At 39.6% G+C, this 20880-nt stretch overlaps 1 protein-coding gene across 3 annotated transcripts in view; it reads left to right on the top strand.

The window, feature by feature from the left end:
• clmpb (CXADR like membrane protein b) overlaps positions 1–18161 on the top strand; it is a 149924-nt gene extending 131763 nt beyond the window's left edge. For all 3 annotated transcript variants that reach the window (XM_088345870.1, XM_088345869.1, XM_088345871.1), the window contains exons 4-7: positions 8374–8541; positions 10878–11000; positions 13858–13999; positions 14883–18161. In XM_088345870.1, coding sequence (XP_088201996.1) covers positions 8374–8541; positions 10878–11000; positions 13858–13999; positions 14883–15219 — 770 coding nt within the window. In that variant the 3' untranslated portion in view covers positions 15220–18161. The remainder of the gene's footprint in view (positions 1–8373; positions 8542–10877; positions 11001–13857; positions 14000–14882) is intronic.
• Positions 18162–20880: the final 2719 nt, after the last annotated feature.

Below are 20880 nucleotides of genomic sequence, written 5' to 3'. Positions count from 1 at the left end.
TAATCCCCTGTGAATCTATTATTCTGTATTTCATCCCTCTATTTTTCATTATTTATTGTTTTGCTTTAGAAGTAGTTTGGTGGAAATGAGAAAAGCGGGAACAACAAACAAGCCAAAAACCAAGTCCAGCAGGGAGAGCAAGATCATTTCAGAGACGGAAAAGCTGGTGATTTATTAAAACATCATGGGAGATTAGTTGGGCCTGCGGTTATTGGTTTTCTAATAGAACAGTCTGTTAATCCTCTCACTCCCATCTCTCTTCCATAAAGACATTTTGGTGAGTTAGTGCCTCTGTTTTTACAAATTGCCCTCAGCTTGACGGTGACACTTTCGATTTTGAGGGAGACGGACATTTGCATTTGGCTCCCCAAGATAATAGGCCGGGTGCCAGCTAGGTTGTTTATGTCCCTGCCTTCCGTGAATTGTGGATGTCTTTTTTTTAAGAGCCAAAAGCAAAACTTATCGTGGATTTAAGTTTTTAAGACAAAGAGTATGCATGCCTGTCGTTTGTATGTTGAGCCATAAGCACTTGTCGTAAATTTATATCGAACTTCCATTAGGTTTTGGTTAATAATTTGGACGTTTGACACCCAATACATTTTTTGGATTCTACACCTTTCAGGGCAGAGCTGCTTTTTTAACCTAGGAGATTTAATAGAAAGAAAAGGCTTTGAGGAATTTCAGTGTCATGATTACCGATGTGTGTCACCTGTGCGCGCTCCTTCGGCGCCAACTGCCTCGGACTCTGATTGGCTCCTTGACCCTATTTAAACCCATTCCAATTTTTCCCCATTTGTCAGTCGGTCTGCGAACCTCAGTTAACACTAGGCAAGCCTTTTTCGACCCTGACTCCCACCTGTTTTTGCTCCTGTCTGTCCCCCGGCTTTGACACGCTTTTGATCCTGACCATGTTTACTCTCCCGTCCCAGCTTTCGACCTCTTTTTGTCCCCGACCACGTCTACTCTCCTTTCCTGGCTTACGACTCGCTTACGACCCTGGCCACGTTTATGCTCTCCCGTCCCCGCTACTGACCCTTTTTTCCGTTCCCAACACTGCCGTCGCTTCAGAGCGACCTGCTTCCCGCATCCAGCAATCACCGGATTGTGGGCGCAACTATTTGTTTTCCAATGAAACTTTCCAAGAAACGCAACGCAAGTGGGTCCTGTCTCCGTTCTGGTCCTGACATTAAGAACAGGTCCGACTGTTTTATATGAAGGCTTCCCTACTTTTCCTCCTTAAGTTTAAAATCCATGTATCTCTCTCCTTATTTTGAGTGTCTACTAAAGTTTAAACTTGGCATAGATATTTAAATAAACAGTACATAGCAGTCAAAATAATGAACAACAGTGAAGAATAATACAGTGGAACCTCGGTTTCGAACTCCTCTCAGTTCGAACAAATCCGAGTCCGAACAAAAATTTCGAGAAATTCTTGCTTCGCTGTTCGGTCAAAAAATCGGAGTTCGATCGCCGGTAATGCGTGAGTGCGTACGTTCATGTTAGCGTAATCTTTTGTACGGAAGATTACGATAACGCAAACGTACGATTAGCCTGGGTTAGCTTTATGTTTACGTTTAACATTCAAGGTATACATTCAGGGTATTGGAACGGAGCCCAACATTCAGGGTGTTGGAACGGAGCCCCCTTTCCAATGAACCGCTCACCACTTGTTGTGGAGACCCGGGTGCTAAATGACTTGTAAACGACCTGATTTTTTTATTTTTACACGTTCATGTTAGCGTAATCTTCCGTACGGAAGATAATGCGAATGTACGACTAGCCTGGGTTAGCTTTATGTTCAGGGTAAACATTCAAGGTAAACATTCAGGGTTTTGGAACGGATTAAAATGATTAACATTATTCTTAATGGGAAAAATGATTTCGGTGATCGAACAAATCGGTTTCCGAACAGGGTTCTGGAACGGATTATGGTCGAGAACCGAGGTTCCACTGTACTCAAAACAATGAGTTGGCATCCTATCCAATCTCCTTTTCACGTATCCAAAATCAAAAGCAGAAATGAAAAATAAACTTGTCTGCTACCGATAAAGCAAGAGTGCAGATTTATCCATCACTGGTTGTGCAGACACGTAATGGCCGAAGAAATGAGTGAGGTTAATGAAAAGCTGAAAATTTAATAGGGGAAGGCAGGCTCATATGCAAATAAACAGTAAGAAGCTGTTATGGCATCACATATTTTCTTGGATTACAACTATAAACTACATGATTAAATCAATTACCTGCAATTACTTCCACTCCAATAAACAATAATACAGATACATTTTATTAACAGCCAATGTACCCGCCCGCAACCTACAGTGTTGTCATAGTGGCAAGCTGCAGCTCTGCAGAGAATAATCCTCAGCCAAACACATAAACGCCGACACTGCGACTACGACAAAATAGAAAGGGGCCGTTTAAAAATAGCTTGCCGCTGATCTAAAAATACACTGCCGGGATGGAAGCCAAGCTATTTTCGTTTTTTTTTTTTTTTTTTTTTAATAGCGCAGGAAAGCTTTTTGGTGCATTTAAAGACAGTGGGGCGCTGCACGTTTCAGCAGCATCCAGCACTTTTTTGTTTGTGTTCTGTATTCAGCTTCTGGACCGAAACCTTTGAGGTTTGACAGGAAAATGATGTGCAATCAGCTTAGTAGATCCATTGAAAAAGTCTGCATTTTTTCTTGTTAGGGTCTGGCAAGCCTCCGTCCACTAGAGGGCGTCTAATGGGTTTGTAATTTGGACCGGTGTGTCCAATCACAGCACAGATGTCCCTAATTAGACTGAACCTCCATAAGGACACCTTGGATGGAGTCCGTGGCCGGGTCGCTTTTCATTTTTTTACCATCAACTATCGCCATAACTGTTTTCAGTTTTTATCCTTAGTTTTTTTTTTGTTTTGTTTTTCTGGTTCTGACAGTTTTTTTTTTGTTGTTTTGGACCGTTTTTCTATGACTCTGTTGATGATTTTGTTGGTAAATGAATCTCCTTTTGCGAACGTTGCCTACTCTTGCTTCCTGTGTTTGGGTCCACTGCGAAATCACAACATAATAGCTCAGCATAAAAGCGAGAAGCACCTACTTGCCCTGGCCGCGAGGAGAGTGCCCAGCTTATTCGGCTCCTTGCCTCGGCTGCAATGAGAGTCCTTGGTTGTCTTGTCTCCCTGCCCTGACTGCGGTGAGAGTTCCTAGCTGCTTCAGCTTCCCGTTCTTCGTACTGGCAGAGTCAGTTTTTCAAAAACCGATGTGCGTTTAGCGGAGGCAGGTGAGCCTGTGGCTTGGAGGTAGACAAGCCCAGGGAGTAATTTAGTGTAGAACCGCCAGAGTATCAGGGCACAAATACAGGACAATAAGATTTAGGACGTCTCACCTTGGGAAAAGCCTGATCCCCACTCCCTTTTAAGCAACAGGCCCTGCTAACCTACCCAATGAGTTTGCCTTCATTGTCTGACTGTCATATATTGTATTGTATTTAATTCATTTTATTCAGCCAGTATAAACCATAAACATAATATATACAAGAAACTATTTGACAAGCTAACGCTCAATAATGATAAAATAATAGATTTAAAAGAATAAAAAGAATAGAGTAAAAAATATATTGTAGTGTATAATACAAGGTAATTATATAGAATAGTTTAAAAAGAAAGAATATGTAAATAACAAGACTAGAGTAGAATAGGTCGGAGGAACGCCGTTGACGTAATAATACTATACACAGTAACCTAAATCAATTCCCGTTGAACATACGGATAGCGGAAGGGTAAAAACTCTCTTTAAGACGTGAAGTCTTGCTCACAATGGAGCGAAGACGGCGACCTGACCGCAGGTAATCAAAGTACCTGCGAGCAGGGTGACTGGGATCGTCTATAATTTTTAGTGTCCGTTTTTTAGTTTGATCGATGTAGATACTTTGCAGGGACGGGAGGCCAGTACCTATTATTTCCTCTGCCGTCCTCACTACTGATTCTGTCTTTGACAATTCTTTCTGATTGACGCGACCAAACCAAACTGTGATTGACTTAGTTGAAACGGATTTAATGATAGCACGACGAAAATTGACTAGAATGGATTGACGGACTCCGAATGATTTGAGTTGACGAAGGAAGTTATTTTATCTTTCTGCTTTTTTTGTCATGTTAATGCTTTTTGTTTTTACCCATTACAGTAAGAAGAAGTACATTTTCCTAAGAGGATAAATCAAAACTAATGTAAAATCTAAATTACCCACCTACTAAAAATGGCGAATAACATAAAGGAATAAAATAACATAATACTACACCTGTACTTTGATATGCTGCTAGCCCAATATACTGTATTATTTAGTAATGTGCATTCAGGGAAGGCACTCCCTCATCTGTCACCCTCCAAAAGTATAATTACAACCATATAAAACGGTTACATGTATTGAATGTTAAAGTTATTTCTCATTTACGTTCCCAATTTTAGGTTTTTGTTTTCAAACTTGTTGAATTTTCATATTTTGTTATGAGTGTTATAAATACAATAAGTATGGTACGTTGTACTGAGCTAAACCTTTTTGGATGTAGAATGAGGCACGCAATTCTCTTGCTTCATGACAGAGGGCGATAGTGAGAACAACAATTCTGATTCCGCGCACACCTCAGCCGAATTTAGAGAGTTACTCATAATATTAGCAAGCTAACAGCAAGTCAAGCCATTTACTAATTTCTTTCCTATTGTATGGACTTTTTTATAATGGAGGATTAAATATCTAACGATTGTTTTATTGAACCCTCCTTGCTTGTGTCGGTTTCAGTCACTCCGGTTTCCTCCCACATTCCAAAAACATGCATATCAGGTTAATTGTCCAGTCCAAATTGTCCCTATGTGTGAATGAGCGAGTGAGTTGTCTGTCCCTGTGGGCCTTGCGACTGGCTGGCACCGAGTTCAGGGTGTCCCCTGCCCACTGCCTGAAGGTAGCTGGAATGGGCACCAGCACATCCGCGACCCTACTGAGGATAAGCGGTGCAGATTATTTATTATTGTTTTATTAAAAATAGCAGCTCATATACTTCATTTATAAGTCAAAGTAAGACAATAAATAATGTGTTGTATGCTACAGATCTTTTCTTCCTCATGCCATGAGGCTCTTTAACTCCACCCGGCAGAGTAAAGGCCCACATTAAACCACACCACCTACATTGGATATTACCGAATCTTACTGCAATATGTATTCTGTGTAGCACTATTTAGTTACTCTATATAACACGCTACAGTGGGCATTTGCACGTCACACTGGGTATTTGTATATTGTATTCTTTTGGCTCTATTATTGTACTGTTTCTCAGCTCAGGGATGCTGCTGGAAATGTGAATTTCCCTTAGGGGATGAATAAAGTATCTATCTATCTATCTATCTATCTATTTCTTTCTTGTTCTGATGATCAAATGATGAATAAGAAATAAGTTTATTTATTTATAAAAATGACTGTGCCTCACCAGACAAAAAGCCCACAGCATGTCACATTTGTCAAATATTAAAACCTATACTGTTCATGCATCTATTAGTGGTAGTGAAAGAAGAAATCGCTTAAGCAATGAGGGTAACTGCAAGGCAGCCTTGGAAATGGGTCGGCGCCGGGTTTGTAAAATGAGCAAAACGTAATCATTTTCAAGTCTTACACTCGCAACGGACTGTCAAAAGTCGTGGAACAGTAAGTCCCAGTTTTATTAGGAACATGTCCATAAATTCCAGGTTTACAGCAGTTCAAAAGGTGTCATCATGAGCAATAAATGTAGTTACATCCTTTAAGTTATGATGTACTGTACTGTATCTGTTTTCTACTGCCAAATATATCAACAAGACGACCTGGTCTCTGGCGCAAAAGACAAAGGTCCGGTCCTAAATGTGATTGATGTATTGCACAGGTCATCATCTGAGCTTGGAATGCACGGACACATTTGCTGATCTTATCTTTTTAAATTATATTTTTATTTGTTGTTTACTATGAAAATTAGGTGAACCTCCCTTATTGGTGTTCTGGAGATAAAAATCACATTGCCTAGCACTGTTTTAATATTCTAAAGAACTATGAGCTGTACTCAACTAAAAGCAATAACATTTTCAGTTAAGAAAAAAAAAATATATATATATATATATATATGAAATATGAATGTATGTTTCATGCTAATTAGTTATAAGGCTATAGTAGTAATAATGATATTAACATCAACTTCCTCATGAGGCTCTTTAACTCCACCCGGCGGAGTAAAGGCCCACATTAAACCACACCCCCTACATTGCATATTACCGTACTTTTAATTGCAGTGTGTATTTTATGTAGCACTATTTAAATACTCTATACAACACGCTACAGTGGGTATTAGCACGTCACATTCGGTATTTGTATATTGTATTCCTTTTGCTTTATTATTGTATTGTTCTCAGCAAAGGGATGCTGCTGGAAATGTATGTATGAATGTATGTATCTATCTATCTATCTATCTATCTATCTATCTATCTATCTATCTATCTATCTATCTATCTATCTATCTATCTATCTATCTATCTATCTATCTATCTATCTATCTATCTAACAATCAATAAACTTTGTTTGACCTATGTTATAGATATTTTACTTAGTAATAATGATAATAATAATATAGAGGAATAAGAAACATTGTTTGACAAATTTTATTGCAAGATTTCAAATCATGATGTCTTCGTGTATTACCTATAGTAACCTTGGAAACGGTGGTCCCAGCTCTTTTCAGGTCATTGACCAACTCCTGTTGTGTAGTTCTGTGCCGATTTCTCACCTTTCTTAGAATCATTGAGACCCCACGACATGATATATTGTATGCGGCTTCACTCCGATTGAGATTGACCGTCATGTTTAGCTTCTTCTATTTTCTAATCATGATCGCTCCAACAGTGGACCTTTTTTCACCAAGCTGCTTGGGAATTGCTCCGTAGCCCTTACCAGCCATGTGGAGGGGTACAATTTTGTATCTGGTGTCTTTGGACATCTTTTTCGTCTTCACCATGTTACAAGTTAAATTCTTACTGATTCTATGGGCTGGTCTTTATGCAGCAAATGACCTCAAACAGGGGCATCTGATTCAGGAAGATACATGGAGTGCTGGTGGACTTCTAATGGGCGGACTAACAGGTCTTTCAGGGTCAGAATTTTAGAGTAAACACAGGTGTTCAAGTACTTATTTGCAGCTGTATCTCACAAATAAATTGTTAAAAAATCATGCATTGTAATTTTTAGTTTAGTTTATGTTTCTCACAGTGGACATGCACCTACGATGAAAATTGATTTCTTAGTGGAAGAAATACAAAAATAGCTGGGTGTTCAAATACTTGTGCTGTAGGGTGTACAGTGAAGAAAATAAGTATTTAAACACCCTGCTATTTTGCTATTTCTCCCACTCAGGAATCATGGAGGGGTCTGAAATTTCCATTTTAGGTGCATAAATAGCCACTGTTGATAAACAGTTTCTCTTGTCTTGACGGTGGGGCCACAGAGCCTTATCCACATCATATGCAATATCCTCTCTTCCAATGCACCAAGGAGAATATTTCTTGCAATGCCTTATTCATCTTTGACATTCCTCTACACCCATTTCTTGGACAGCGGCAGCCATTACATTCAGCTAGGGCATTCCGGTCAAAAAGTTTGGAAATGAAGGTGACAGTTTTTAGTTTGGAACAGGTTGGATTTTTTGTCCAGCCTCTTTAAATGAACCATTGTTAACTTGATCAATAACAGTCGCCCGGATTTCATCCAAAACCTGACCTTCTAGTTCTACCTTCACCTCACATTTGGAGTCATCTTCCTTGGACCTCTCTGCCTTTTACTGTCACTCTATTCTCCCTTTAAACTCTTCCATCCATGTTGGCAAAGAGGAAAACACACACTGCATCTTTGATAGCCTTCCAAACATTTAAGATTTTTTTTTTGTTGTTGCAGGATTGTCAAACAGGTGCTTCAGTGATGCCATACTGATGTAGATAGTTTCTAACAGTTAGCAACAAATTGTTTTTCTTTGGTTTCCAGAGCTAAAACAATTGAGTTTTGGCTGTTTGAATAAAACCTGTGTTTACCTTCCTGCAAAATAGTGGGGAAAGTTTGTCATCCCAATAAATGGGGTTAACACATTTGTAGGAGGTGTCTTCGTTGCTGGTACAGTAATGATGAAAACTGAGTTTCTCCCAGGTTGTTTAAAATTGTACATCAGACAGACGCAAATCAATTGTAAGCAGAATAACAGCAGGATAACAAACATTAAATGATTTACTCAACAAATATTCAACTGAATAATATGATAATTATTTTAAAAGGATTCCACTGTACTCTATCTGTATTGTGTTTGTCATAGCAGCAACATCTCTTCCATCTTTGCAGTAAAACCCTCAAAGCCCAAATGCTGGATGGATGGGGACCTCCTTGAAGGTAGCGACGTCAAACTGAGCTGCAAGTCCAGTGACGGTTCTGACCCCATCAACTACAAGTGGGAGCGAGTGCTGGACAAGGGCAAAAGCCTGGGAAAACTGCCAAACCTGGCACTGATAGGTAAGAAACATCCTTATCGTTTAACCCCATTAAAGACATCCAAAGCGATGTACTAATAGTGTTCATTTTCATAAGAGCGATTATTGCTTTCTCCATTTTACAGAGAACCGCTTTTAAAAAAATATTTGTATCCATATTATACATGTCAAAAGTGTTATTCATCTCCAATTTCCTTCTGAATACAAATTAAGGCGCAGTGCTGAGCTCGGGGTGTTTCGATTTTCACAATTAGGCCACTGATTACACATGACTTACATGCTATGCATGGCTTTGCACTATTCCTCCCCCACTTGATAACTCGATATAAAAAAAGAGACTCTTCAATCAAAGCAAGCATGTCTACAGTTTGTCATGTTCTCATTTTTACCCCCCTAAGGTGATTTTCACTTGAAATACAGCAAGTAATTACATACTGTATATACATGAGGGTCAGTCAAGTCAAGGGAAGTCAAGTCACATTTGTTTGTATAGCCCTTAAACACAAAATTTTTCAAAGGACTGCACAGGTTACAATCACAATTGATCAGATGGAGATATCTATGACACTTTATATAGTGTATAGTTTATTTATACAAGAAAGTTTACTCATTAAGGTCAAACAAACTAATAGGGCATACTGTTGATATTGCCATTTCGCATACAATATAATTAGACATGTTGCCGTCGCCTAATGTTTCCGTGAGTTTTATATAGATTGATTGCGCCAAGTATGACATAGTTGTCAATCACCAATCATGCAAAAGGGCTCATCAGGATAGCATAGTATAAATTTGACTGTATATGCTCAAAATTGCTGTTGGAAAAAACAGATCTCTGAAAGTGTTATTGTTTATCACACTAGTGTGCCGCAAGACCTGGTCTAGTGTACCACAGGAAATTGTCTAATTTTGTCTTTCAAGTCAATGACTTCCCAAAGCGCTTTACAATGTGCTCAACATTTCCCAATAGCGGCCTTGCAGCCATGTAAGGCGCTAACCTGCTTATTGGGGGTATTAGGGGTTCAGTGTCTTAGCCAAGGACACTTCGACATGTAACACGGACGAGCTGGGATTCGAACTGGGATCCCTTGATCCCAAGCGAGCGCTCTACCTCCTGAGCTACTGCCGCCCCGAGTAACGGTACAATTAACTCATATCAGTAGGTGGCAGAAAACTACTATTTTTTGACAGCAAATATCTGCTCATTAGGTATTACAAGGAAATATATTAAATAATATGCGACCACGTAGCTCACCATTGTACCATTTTCATTTGACACGCAGGGTCTTGTGAAAAAAAAGGGCTGCTGTGCCATTACAACAGTTTCCAGTTGCTTCACCTTTTCACAGCGTTTGAATCCAGTTAGCTTTTTTCGTCTGGCAGTGTCTCTGGATATTATATTTTTTGAAGTTATGAAGACGCTATTGTTTCGGATTTAAAAAAAAAAATATTTCAATTTCCACTTGTCCTGGAAGCCATTAGACTGTTAAATGGTCAATCTAACATATAGTTAACTTAAATCTAAACGGCTGCTAATTTGACTTTTGCACTAGTGGCAGTTTTTTTATAGCTTTCCACTCCTTGCACATTTGATCTCTGCACTATTGTTACTTACAGTGTTATTACTTACAGTGTTATTGTTTACAATATAATGGTACTGTGTACCTGACTTGTTAACCTGACTGCCCATCTTGCACATCTGGTTAGCGTCTCTTCTTGCACTATCGGCACTATGGTAAATAACACAATACAGCTTTATTTATATCTGTACACTGAAGGACACTGAGGGAAACTGTGGGAGTCAGATCCATCGACATTTCGTTCTGTATACACGTGTACTAGAATGACAATAAAGTAGATCTGAATCTGAATCTGAATCTGAAGTGACAGCCCTCACAGTACACTTTATTTTTTACTTAGCATCGCCATGTCGGAAATGGAGAGGGCTAAAATTCTAACATAAAGGCTAGGGCGAGTTGTACAAATGGATTTTATACTACGGTCAACACTACCGGCAGGCCATGTTATTAATTTTAAGACAGAGGCCGCGAGCCAGTACATCATGGGGCGTATTCGGCCCCCGGGCTGAACTTTGGCCATCCGGTATGGTGGGAAACGCATTTTCCAACTCGGTCAAGCTGATACTGGCAATTAGAAGACTCGAGCACATGCCTTTCTGGTAGTAGTGTCTGGAAATTCTCGTAACTTGGATTTTTACTTGAATGTCAAACACAATTTTTGATTGAAAAACATCTCGTATCTCGAATTTCTCGTAACAAGAGTAACTCCTATGCAGAGGGGCCAAAAAAATCAGCAAAAATGTTTGGTATGCAATGACGGTATCATATCCCTGTACAGATCTGAAGAACCCCGAACTTGTGACCCTGAGGAACCTCACTCTGGACAGCGCAGGTGTCTACAGGTGCACGGCCAGCAATGACGTAGGCGAAGAAAACTGCACCATAGAAGTCACCATGCAGCGTGAGTGTCGGGAGGGTAAATGTGGTTTGGACTGGCAAATAAATGCAGCGTTCACTTCACCTTCACCCGTCACACTGACTGATGGCTATTGTTTCAAAAAAACATTTATTTCCCACTCTCGTGCACTCGCCCAGCACACCCACACGGGGGACTACGCTGAAAAAGCCGGTGGTCATTGGTCTTCACCTGTGCTCCAAGGCTTATGTTTCACTGTCACTGCTAATGTATTTTGAGAGACGCTGAGCGGTTGAGGTCACATGTAAACAAATTGTGCAAACTGGTTCATTTCCATCGGGGGTAAACAATATAAATAGAAGCTCCAGTATGTGCTCAATATAGTGGATATTTTTACTGGTGATTACCAGATTTGGCTGTTTTAATTAAGTCAGTAATCACATTGAGTCAAAATACGAGAAACATTTGAAGCTATTTTATGATTTTTGTATTTATTATATTTAAAATGATGACACACACACACACGCTGCCCCCTGGGCAGAAGCTAACTATCAAAAACAAGTACCGTACTAAAAGGGTCAGAAACAGATTCTTCCCCAGAGCCATCACTACCCTAAACAAGACAGTGATAACATATGTTTCTTATGAATAGAAAAATCTGTATCTATTTTCTCAACTTATTTTGAAAACACGTCTCTGCTAAATGTAAATGCCCTACTTTTCCATTGCACCAGTGTTCTGATGCTCATTTGATCCAGGCAAGTCTCCAAAAACTACCCTGTAAATATTTTGGCTCCTTATCCTAACATTCTTTTTATCTTATTTCTGTCTTTTAAGTCTTTACTACATGTTCATCCTGGAGTGCCACGTCTAACCTGGTTCTTCACTATGTTCTTATCAATGACAAATAATACACTTCCAATTCTAATGTCAAATTATAGTTGTCCTTTGCTACTCCGATGTTCATTAAAAGCAGAAGTGGGTTTGTATTGAAGTCTGCATTTACTAATAATGATTGAAATAAGCAAACACAGACTTCAAACCCTACCAGACTTCCTGTGCGGCGTTTGTATGTTCTCCCCGTGCTTGAGTGGGTTTCCTCCGGGTACTCCGGTTTCCTCCCACATCCCAAAGACATGCATTTCAGGTGGATTGGCCGGTCCAAATTGTCCCTAGGTGTGAATGAGCGAGCGAGTTGTCTGTCCCTGTGTGCCCTGCGATTGGCTGGCAACCAGTTGAGGGTGTCCCCTGTTCCAGCACCCCCGCGACCCTACTGAGGATAAGCGGTGCAGCTAATGAGATGAGATGAGATGAGACTTCAAACCAAACATACAATAAACAGCGTATATTTACATGAAAAGAATCAGCATTGTTAGCATACTAGCCGGGACTGCTAAGCAGCATGCATAAAAGACACAAGAACATACACCTTAAAGCAAAAACTAAACTTCCTGGCATCTACAGACAAGAGAAATAACAACAAAAATGGAGCTGCAACCTTATTCATTGACTGCAACAAAGACTGCTTGCAGAGCAACCTGTTCATTTGATTTGGGCTGTGTGCTCAGTGACCATTCACAGACCACTTCAAGAATTTGAATTATTCAAAACGGCTTGAAACACATTGAATTAAAACCCATGATTGCCAAAACTTTGATGGAGAACTAGTAATATTTTGGTTAAAGAGGTTTTTGACAACATAAACACACACTCCAACACCTATCCAACCGAATCCTTGATTTTGTAGAAATTTACAAATATAGAAGGTAAGTAATGTTTCTCCCTTGAAGTGTATAGGAACATGTTTAACCATGTCTCAATTTAACCCCGAATGTATATATTTACCCCCCAATAACTTGTTTTGTCATATCCCAACATTTGAGGCTTCAAATTTGAAAAGCTTAAAATACTGTCTAAGATTCAACAAAATGTGAGACATAATCAGGAAGTGGAAGCAAATATTTTAAACATTTTATATTAAACTTACAACTAAAAACAACTGAAAAGTAGGTGTTGAAAATATTGACCCCCTGTTCCTTCAGCTATGTCAACTGACTCCAGAAGTTCCCTGATGACTTGTGAAGGATCCAATGTCGACGAAAATGACTAACAATTAAAAACAGTCTCAGTTTGAATGCACTTGCTCTGTAATAGGCTCAAAGATTTGTGAAAGGACAACAGACAACATTTTGAATACGAAAGAATACACCAGGTAGGTCCGACATATAGTTGTGGAAAAGTTAGAAGCAGGAATGGGACAGAAGAAGATTTTGCAACATCTCCACACCTCCCAGAGCACTCTGCAAGCAATAATATAAAAATAGAGAGTGCATTAGATCACTGCAAACCTAGCAAGACCTGGCTCCATCTAAACTTTTGTCCTAAACATGGGAATACGGAGATGGAGCCGAATACAGGCGATTCTGGTCAGAACTCAGTTGGAGTCTGCAAGCGACCTGAGAATGGGGCGCAAGTTCACCTTCAGACCAGACAAGTACCCCAAACATAAATAAAAATCTGAAATTGATTGGTTTAGAAATAACCATTAAAAGGTGTTAGAATGGCCGAGCCACATCCATCCTATAGAGCATTTGTGGAAATATTTGAAAAGCGCTGTTCCTAAATGATCACCATTCAACCTCAAGAAACTTGATCTGTTTTGTAAGGAAGAATGTGGAAAACGTATAGAGACATCCAAAAAAAGACTGTATGCTGTGATCACAGCTAGAGGAGCTTCTACAAAGTATTGTGCGCAAAATGGGCCAATATATATTCTAGGCACTGTATGGATTGTCTTCTCGAATTTTAGCCTTTTTTTCTCTTGAAATGAGTATTAGTGTTGTAAAATGATCCTGCTGAATGACATGCTATATTTCTAATGGAATCGATTGTGTTTTCACAGATGTGAGGGATATGGGCAAGGTCGCTGGAGCAGTGGTGGGAATTTCCATGGGTGTGCTCATCGTCTTATTAATCATCTGGCTCGTCTTTCGGACAAAAGAGAAAAAGAAGTACGAGGAAGAGGAGACTCCAAATGAAATAAGGTTTGTCCCTTCTACTATTCAGTGTTAGAGGGTGAATAATAATAAATGATAGCGCCACATTTCATATTGAAATGGATTCCTCTGTGGTGATGAGTGTCTGCTCTGTGGAAAAACAACTTTTCAACATTTGTTGGGAGTAATGTTAGAGAGTAATGTAATACTGTAAAAATCGGACACTTAGGCGTACCTGATTATAAGTCGCATTCAGTAAATTTTTATAGTCTTACTGTGATTTATGTTGTCAAAAGCCTTCCCTAAATCTATGAAATTACGAACACGTTATAGCTTCCATAAGCTAAAATAATGCCAGAGCCGCAAAATGTTTTTCTCTAAAGCTATACTAGCTATCGTTTAGTACAGGGGTGTCAAACTCAATTGCGTTACATCCCCTGCTTCCTGACACTAAATACTTACTATTACTGCACTTGTCGGTCTTTTTTTTCAACTGGCCGACGTGTTATTTGTCAGTAGATAGTTTAAAAGGGGCTGCGCTCGTCAGGTTACAGGTAAACCGATTTTGGCGGCAGCTGAAGCGCTGAATTGTGGGATCTGTAGTTTAACAGTTACCAACGTTTCATCGTGCTGGGTCGTTATAATATTGTATGTATATAAAATGATTTCACAGGCCGGATAAAATTGTACCTGATGTGGCTCGCGGGTTGTGAGCTTGACACCATTATCTAGTACTTTATACTTGTAAATAAAAGTATTTGTATACTGATGACTATTTCCATTTTTAAATATTGGAATGATCTTGGTAATGTTCTTAAGTTCAGTAAATGTTCCAGTGGCAAATGATGAATAAATATGTATGTTAGTTGGCTTCCACTGTTCTCAATTAATTGCTTGATAACAGTCTTCTTGCGGCTCTGTTTTTCTCCAGAGAGGATGCCGAAGCTCCCAAAGCAAAGCTGGTGAAGCCCAACTCCCTTTCATCGTCCCGCTCGGGCAGTTCACGTTCCGGTGCGTCTTCCACTCAGTCCATGGTGCACAACAGCGCCCAGCGTGGGCATCGCCCAAGACCACCTGCTGTTGCTGCGCTAAAGGAAAACGGACAACATCCAGGTTTTCACCAATCCCCTCCTGCTTACACCACGGTGGTGCCATCCAAGACCACTGAGCACCCTACCCCACCCAAATTCAACTCCAGGAATTTGTCCGGTCCAACACCGCCCACCCTCATGGTACCTGCCCAGACCAAAGCCTTTCAGACTGTGTAAGACTGCAAGTTAACCCTTTCCTGCATCCATGCCAGACAACCCCAACCCCCAGGCAAACCTTGTACCCCCACCCCAAAGGCTGAGACTCTTCAATAAACAAAGAAATGCAACTAGTTAAAAGGATGTAATTAAAATTCAATACTCTAAGTCCAAAAGAACTTCTCATGAATGCATACTTAAAAGGGAAAATATGAAATGCTTTCCCCCTACTGAATTGCATTAAGGACAAATAACAAGATCAGAGACAAGGCACTGTTTGTGTCATGTGACTCGAGGAAGCAAGCATTGCGCTCGGCAAAATGAAATCACCCCCTTGTTGAGTATGTAATCAAAATGTTAGGCATGTGACAGCGAAAAAGGGTGAAATGCGGATGAAATGTTTATAACTGGGTGATATTAGAAGTAGCCTCCTTCTCATGGATGAGATAAAAACTGCAGATATTTTCTCCTGCAGCAGGAGGATGACGTTATCTTCTTCCAGGACCGGATCCAAAACCACAGACCCCATTTGCCACCCGTGGGTTGACCCAATTGCGCCACTTTGTCCAGAGGCGCAGCATTTCAGTTGGTGTGCGTTTTTGTGTGTGGTCATGACAAACCCACAAGAAACTTACTTAGATTCACTCATCTGACTGAACAGCCAATCTGCTTTTCCACCAGCAGGGCAAATTTCAGGTACGAAGATGTAGCACTAATAGTCGAGTCATGGAGTTGTCACGTCTTTTATGGTACTGATTACCTTACATATTAGATACTAATGCTAGGCTTATAGGTAGAACATGCTCCCCAATATAGGAATAAGCATATAGTCGCTGAATTAGCTTGTTTTTGTTATCCTTCATCTTGTTTTTTATTGTTTTCAGCAAATCGAAATGTCAACACAGCTTGGTTTTGAACAATGCCATACATCAATACAAGTATTACTGTTACTATTAATTTTTTTCTTCGGATATGAAAAATGAAACCAGAATGTGTGATGTATGACGAAGATGGTGCAACATAAATGGTACTGAATTAATATGCGAGAAGTATTTAGCTTAATATTATACTGCATGATATGCGTGACCATACTTAAAAAATATTATTTTCAGTTTCTAGAAAGGTGTGGGGCCAAACTCGCAGGTGTTACCAATGCTAAAAGAAGCTAGCCGGAAGCCCAGGACGCCATGTCAAGCAACCCTGAGTTAGGTTGCAAGAATCCTCACTTTAACAGGCTTTGCTAACCTCTATGCTAACACCAACCAAATTGTGTCTGCTCTTTGCTTCCCATTTTTACCAGCTCAAGCTCATTTTACAGGCTAGCAGAATTGTCTAAGAAAACTAGTCCAATATAAGCCTCAAATGTCCCACTACTGACAATCATAAGTAGACAGGACTTTCAAAAGATCACCATTGCGGCATGAGAATATTGAAGTCTAGAGTTTTGGAGGACGTTTAGGACACACTGATTTCAAACTGTATCTTCAATCTTTCATGAGTGGTCTGTTAAAAGTTACATGAAGCCAATCAGAACGTGATGCAGCAAAAAAACAGAAAATCCAATACCCAAAAACATTCAAAATTGAAAGTGGATGCTTTCATTGTATTTACCCATTTTATCTTGTATTTTTATGTTATATCTTCCTAAGAATAAACCAAAAACCACTGGTGCTAGCTGGCCATGTTTGTGTAGTCTAAACCAATGTTTAATCTCAAAGGGTAGTGTAAGACTTCAAGTCTTTGTAAACTAAATTGGTTCTTCGATGATGCCACCCGTCCTATCGTATTTCTTTTTCGATTGGTACAGCTGAGATACCAGGGAAGAACACAAGCAGTATTAAATATTCACATTTTAGATGTACTAAAAAATTGACCCCATTTCGTTCACAATAGCATTTGCTCGGTAAAGCTCTTTTTGTTTTTTTCTTGGTGTTATTTTCGTTACGTCAGCTTAGCAACGCAATCGCACTGTCTTGATTCGATCAGCAGTATTCAAAAGAGAAAAGGAAACATGAAATACACCATGACGATGTTGAGAGATTCTGTGGAAGGATACATGCCAGTGGGCAAGGAAGCAATTCTTTAAATCAAGAAAACAGAGACAGACGTGATAAGGGATTTGTAAGCTTCTGCGCTCAGGACGAGGCGATTCCTGATTCCCTGATGTATAATGGCTGTTGCAAAAAAATGTTTTGTTTTTCGTTGTTATTGAGCTACTATTGACACATAGTCAGGGGAAAAGGATGCCACCCTCTCGGTAGGCCCGTTAGCAAGCCTTGCTCGCTAGTAAATCGTTTGCCTGTTTAGCCCCTTGCTGGATGTGACCTTGACTGCCTCCGTCAGTCTGTCTATTTCCCACCTGCCTTTCTTTTATTTTATGCTTGCTGTAAATCATTAAATCTAAATCAAAGAAGAGATAAAGACTGATGTTTTTAAACAAAGTAAGAAGGGACCACTTAAGCCCAATCAAAAGAATGAGAGGCAGTTGAGAGAGGGAATGCATGGTATAATTGTCAGGCCTCCATAATAATAGAGCGCCACTCAATGCCTGTCTGAATAAATCAGCAGGTGTTGGTGTGTTATTGGTCCGCCCGTGGTTATCAGCCAATGCCCCGTTTGTCAAATAGTCAAAGACCCATTGCGGTTTGTTGGAACGTATCTTAAAATAGAGCAGGTAGCTTTTTCTATCAGTGTGCCTTCGCAAAGTTTCACACTTTCTTATCTTCAGCACGCCGTCTCAGAGGCTCGGAAGGTCAAAAGTGGCAAATATCGATACGACCGGCATCCCTAAGCCAAACATGAGAACAGGGCAAAATACCCATTGTGAAAGAGCAATCCCTTGCCCAGGGACAACGTACTGTACATTATGTAATCAGTATTATTTTGTATTGTACATACTGATAAATATATGCATATGATGATGTCATCTGATTGAATAAGTTGGGTTATATATATATATATATATATATATATATATATATATATATATATATATATATATATATATATATATATTGCAAGGCAATTGGGCAAACTACAGACAGCAGTTCGTATCTGACCAAGGAAGCTAATGCGTGTGTGTGCATGTTTATATGAGCCTGAGTATGTAAGACGGGGGTGAATGCATGTTAATTCAGTATAAGCCCCGAGGCCACACCCACGCACTCGACTGTTGGCCATTCAGCAAATGAGAGGGGATCTAGCCAGGCTAGCCTTTATTTAATAATGACAAGAATGCAGACCGACAGTATTTATTTTCATTTGGACTCAGAAGTCAATTGAAGCTGGCCTCGCAAGAGGCGTCCATGTTTTCACATGTGGGGGGTGGGTTGCGTTGAGACGAGTGTGTACATAATTCATGACCATGCTTCATGCTTTTATACTTGGCACATACAAACACTATGTTAAGTAGCTTGGAAGAAAGTGTTGAGAAGTAGACTGTAGGTCAGATGATGCATTCCTTACTGCTCAAATGCAGGAGTCTGTTCATAAAGATCCCCCAAAAAACGGCGGACCTCCTCAATTTGTTAGCCATACGTAACATGTGTCGGTGTTTTTTTTTCCAATATAAAAATTACTTCTGTTTTGCATCAAATTATTTTAGTAACCCCGATAGTGTCCCAATGCAGTTGATGTTGGATACTCAATTTTTTTGCAGCACTCTGTAAAAAGGGCAAAATACCAACTCAATTTTGAGTTATTCGTTCAAACCGAAATATTAAACTAAAATGAAAGAAAAAAAGAACATTGGTGGTGATTTTGTGTTGGCCATTCATAAATTGAGCCACACATAACCATCAAGCACAAACCTGATTTTGTTATTATTTTTTTTTCTTTTTATTCGTTTGTGTACATTCACTCCAAAAATACTCGGACTTCCTTCAAAGTATGACTTTCTTTTTGCTAAAAAAACAAAATGCAATCATGTTTTTTTTTTTTTTTTAAATTGGGTTTGTTTGTTGGTTTGTCTATTTGTTTGTTTCTTACTTGTTTCGCAGTCATTGATAATTTTTGTGTAATTTGTGTAAGCTTGGTCGAAAAACGAAATGGGGGTTAGTTTATATCCCAAAATGTAGGGGCAAAATTAATAATGACACAATAAAGTGTTTGTTTTCAGTAAAGTAACCCTTCAAACATGCTTGAATGAAGAAAAAATAGTTCAAAATAACCCACTTTTTGTAAACACATAACAGAAATATTTTGATTTTAACTAAATTTACCCAATTTCAGGATGCGTGTGTTTTTTTAAAAGGAACCAAAAAAAATCAGGTCTAACTGACCAAATTAGTCATTCTTGGTTGGTTGTATTTTATAAAACCAAACAGAAAATTTGGCTAAATTTCCTCAGTAAAACAACACTGAAAATTGGGTAAAACTGACTCAATAGGCAAATTGGGGGAATACAGGAAATTGTGTCAAACTGACTCAATAGGTAAAAATGCTAATACTCTAGCACCATACTGTTTTTGTTTCAACATAAACTATTAAGGGTTCAGGATATGTTTTACTGTGAACGAATCAAAACTTTAAATTCTTACAGCGAAATTAAAAAAATCCTATAATGTCTTTACCAGATGACAAAGTATGTTTAACCGCTCTATGCCTTTCTAGGCATGTAATGTTAACAATTCTCTCTAGCAGATTTTCTCAAGCACCAAAGTGCTCACATATATATCCGCTGGTTCTTAGTCATTTTTCTGCGTATTATTTGTGGAACCTGTACTTTCGATTGCCAAAAATCGTAATTCATATGCTGAACACAATCTTTCCAACGACGGTGTCTTCCTCCAAGACACTGCTTGTGACAAGATTTTGTCAAAGCAGTGCCGCACTGGTAATCAGCCGGCGCTCACCCTAACCCGATAGATATCGAGCCAAGGCTCTGCACATTGAAATTCCCACCGCCGCCGATGAAAGCAAGAATAGCGTTGTAGGAGGAAGAAACCACGCGAGTCTTCCAGCTTCGACTCAGGTGGCAGATAACTGACTTTGTCCCGTCACATTCTCCGTTTCTTTCAACAGGCTTCTTTATCTAGAGATGTGGGAATAAAAAGCCGAGTGCAGTCTGTATACTCTTTTAGGAATTGTATTCAATCGCTGGCGGTAGGGTGGTCCTTATTTTCCCGATTTTGATTTTCGTCAGCGAAGTCCTGGAAATGGTGGGAAACCATGAGAAAACACTTCTTGTGAAGTCTTGAGAGGTGCCCCAAGGCACATTTGGCCAGGTAATATAAGCAACCAGAATTGTGCTTTTAAAATATCTATGAGGGAAAATTGCATTTGAAGTTTGTGTTCAAAAGACTTAGATAGGGTGTGAAATGTTGAGAATAACATGCGTTAAACGTTTGTGGGATAAACTGCATCTTAGTATCACATTTTATGTATCTTTTGTTATTTGGGCCAGGCCAAGTATAAGAGTGAAAAGTATATATATATATAAACCAGAGCCATGTCCCCCGAGTGGGAGGTGGCTGGAGTCTTTTTCTGACTCTTTCTGGGAAATCGATACAGAGGAGGGGATTCCCAGCCCCCTTGCCCAACCCAACTTATGTGTTGGGAGTCATTAGGTGACCAAACCCCCCAATTCCAACCCCTAATGCCGAGCGCCAAGCAAGGAGGCAATGAGTACCAATGTTGTAAGTCTTAGGTATGACCCGGACGAAGCTTAAAGCAGCGACCGCC

Source organism: Urocampus carinirostris, chromosome 10 (assembly GCF_059441175.1).
Source record: "Urocampus carinirostris isolate Australia breed hairy pipefish chromosome 10, RoL_Ucar_1.0, whole genome shotgun sequence".
Lineage (NCBI taxonomy): Eukaryota > Metazoa > Chordata > Actinopteri > Syngnathiformes > Syngnathidae > Urocampus > Urocampus carinirostris.
Note: the sequence above shows the minus strand (reverse complement) of the source record. Positions and strands in the feature narration are given on the sequence as shown.